The sequence below is a fragment of the Gekko japonicus genome, unplaced genomic scaffold (assembly GCF_001447785.1).
Source record: "Gekko japonicus isolate JY-2015 unplaced genomic scaffold, Gekko_japonicus_V1.1 scaffold4872, whole genome shotgun sequence".
NCBI lineage: Eukaryota > Metazoa > Chordata > Lepidosauria > Squamata > Gekkonidae > Gekko > Gekko japonicus.
The window spans coordinates 347-2,118 of NW_015169329.1; the positions used below are offsets into that span (position 1 = coordinate 347).

At 50.5% G+C, this 1,772-nt stretch overlaps 1 protein-coding gene across 1 annotated transcript in view; it reads right to left on the reverse strand.

The window, feature by feature from the left end:
• Positions 1-1,194: 1,194 nt before the first annotated feature.
• IQCG (IQ motif containing G) overlaps positions 1,195-1,772 on the reverse strand; it is a gene marked incomplete at its 3' end in the record, with an annotated part of 24,955 nt that continues 24,377 nt past the window's right edge. Inside the window, exon 7 of the mRNA XM_015416632.1 lies at positions 1,195-1,269. Within this exon, the coding sequence (XP_015272118.1) occupies positions 1,195-1,269 (75 nt within the window). The remainder of the gene's footprint in view (positions 1,270-1,772) is intronic.

A 1,772-nucleotide genomic window follows, 5' to 3' on the forward strand; every position in this document is an offset into this window, starting at 1 on the left:
AAGAGGAGGGCTTGGAATAAAAGATCTGGTGCAGCAGGAAAACCTGTTTTTCCTCCCAGAGGACAGAGCCAGAAGGGACTGAGGCTGCTGTGGGGGAGAGACCCTCATCCTGAGGGAAGGGTGAGTAGTCTAAGGCCACTGCAGATAGTGAGCTAGGGACAGTATATATTTAGACGTGTTAGGGCATTTGATTTCTTTTCACCCACTTACTGTTATATTTCTGCACTTTGTTGTTTGACCTCCTATAAAATAAACTATTTTCATAGTTCATTCTGCCTGGTCCTCACGTTTATTTTGGCCAAACAAGGGAGGTCTGAAGGTCTTGGGAGGGTGCTCCGGGCCTTATCAAAGGATCCTAAATCCAGAGTGGTGGCAGTGTCAGGTGACACCCCATCTGAGCCGTGACAAGCTCCCAGCAGGGCGGCTGGGAAAGCTAAATATCATTAGCAAACAAATATCATTGGACAAACAAATATCATCATCAATATCTGCTTTTACCGCTTTTGGTATATTATTTTGGCAGTCTCATTTAATGTTAATAAAAAGCAAACTTGCGTATCTCACAGTAAAAACATGTACTATTTGTTCATGTCTTGCGGCTCTCAAACATCTGACGTTTATTCTACGTGGCTCTGGCGTGAAGCAAGTTTGGCCAGCCCTGCTCTTGGCAGCATGCCGGTACACGTTTCCTTCAAGGGATGCTGCTCCTACACCACACACCCCACATACACCCCCATCAGCCTGCGGCCCCACAGGGCTGGCCCTGCAGCTGCCGGAGAGGTCTGGGCAAAGAGGTCAGCCCTGTTCAAAGTGGTTGAGAGCATCGGCTGGGCAAACCCACAGGTGCTTGGCATGCAGTGTAAGGAGGAGTAAAGGGAGGCACAGGGGAGGGAGGGATCCAGCGAGGTCCCACCAAATGGCTGCCTGCCCTGCAGAACTATGGAATATGTCACATGAACCCATGAAGCTGCCTTCGACTGAGTCAGACCACTGGTGACTCCTGAAAGCTGATATCCCGACAATTTTGTTCATCTCTGCGGTGCCGCTGGACTCGGATCAAACTGTTCAACAGTGTTACAACCATCTATTTATTTATTTGTTTGTTTGCATTTATAACGTGCCCTTCCCAGGGAGGGTAACAACATATCGTTTATACAAGTGGAAAGGGTTTCCGGAAATCTCCGTGTCACTCACCATCAGCTGATGCTTGAGGAAATTCTCCGTGTCCTGGTGGACTCTGATCTCTTCGTCGGTTTGATTCCTCAGCCTCTGCAGGGGGTAGAAAGAGAGTGAAGCTTTCTCAGCACCGGAGGAACGACAGCTGAACTCACACGAGGACACCGCCCGGTCGCTGGACGCCCTCGGGAAACCCTCTGCACAGTGTCCGTGCCCTGGGTCACCTTGGAGGCAGGCACAAAGGCAGGGGTGGCCAAACTGTGGCTCAGGAGCCATACGTGGCTCTTTTACACATATTGTGTGGCTCTGTTGTGATCTGGGCTGTGCCACCAGAGGCCTACTAGGCCCAGGGAGCCTGGCTAGCAGTAGGTGAGGCTGGGACTACAACTCCCAGAAGCCCCTGAGAGGTTTTGGAGCCAAAATTGACCAATAGGAAAAGAGGAGGGCTTGGAATAAAAGATCTGAAGCAGCAGGAAAAGCTGTTCTTCTTTCCAGAGGGCAGAGCCAGAAGGAAGGCTGCTACAGGGAAGAAACCCTCATCCTGAAGGAAGGGTGAGGAGTCTAAGGCCACTTGAGATAGTGAGCTAGGGACAGTA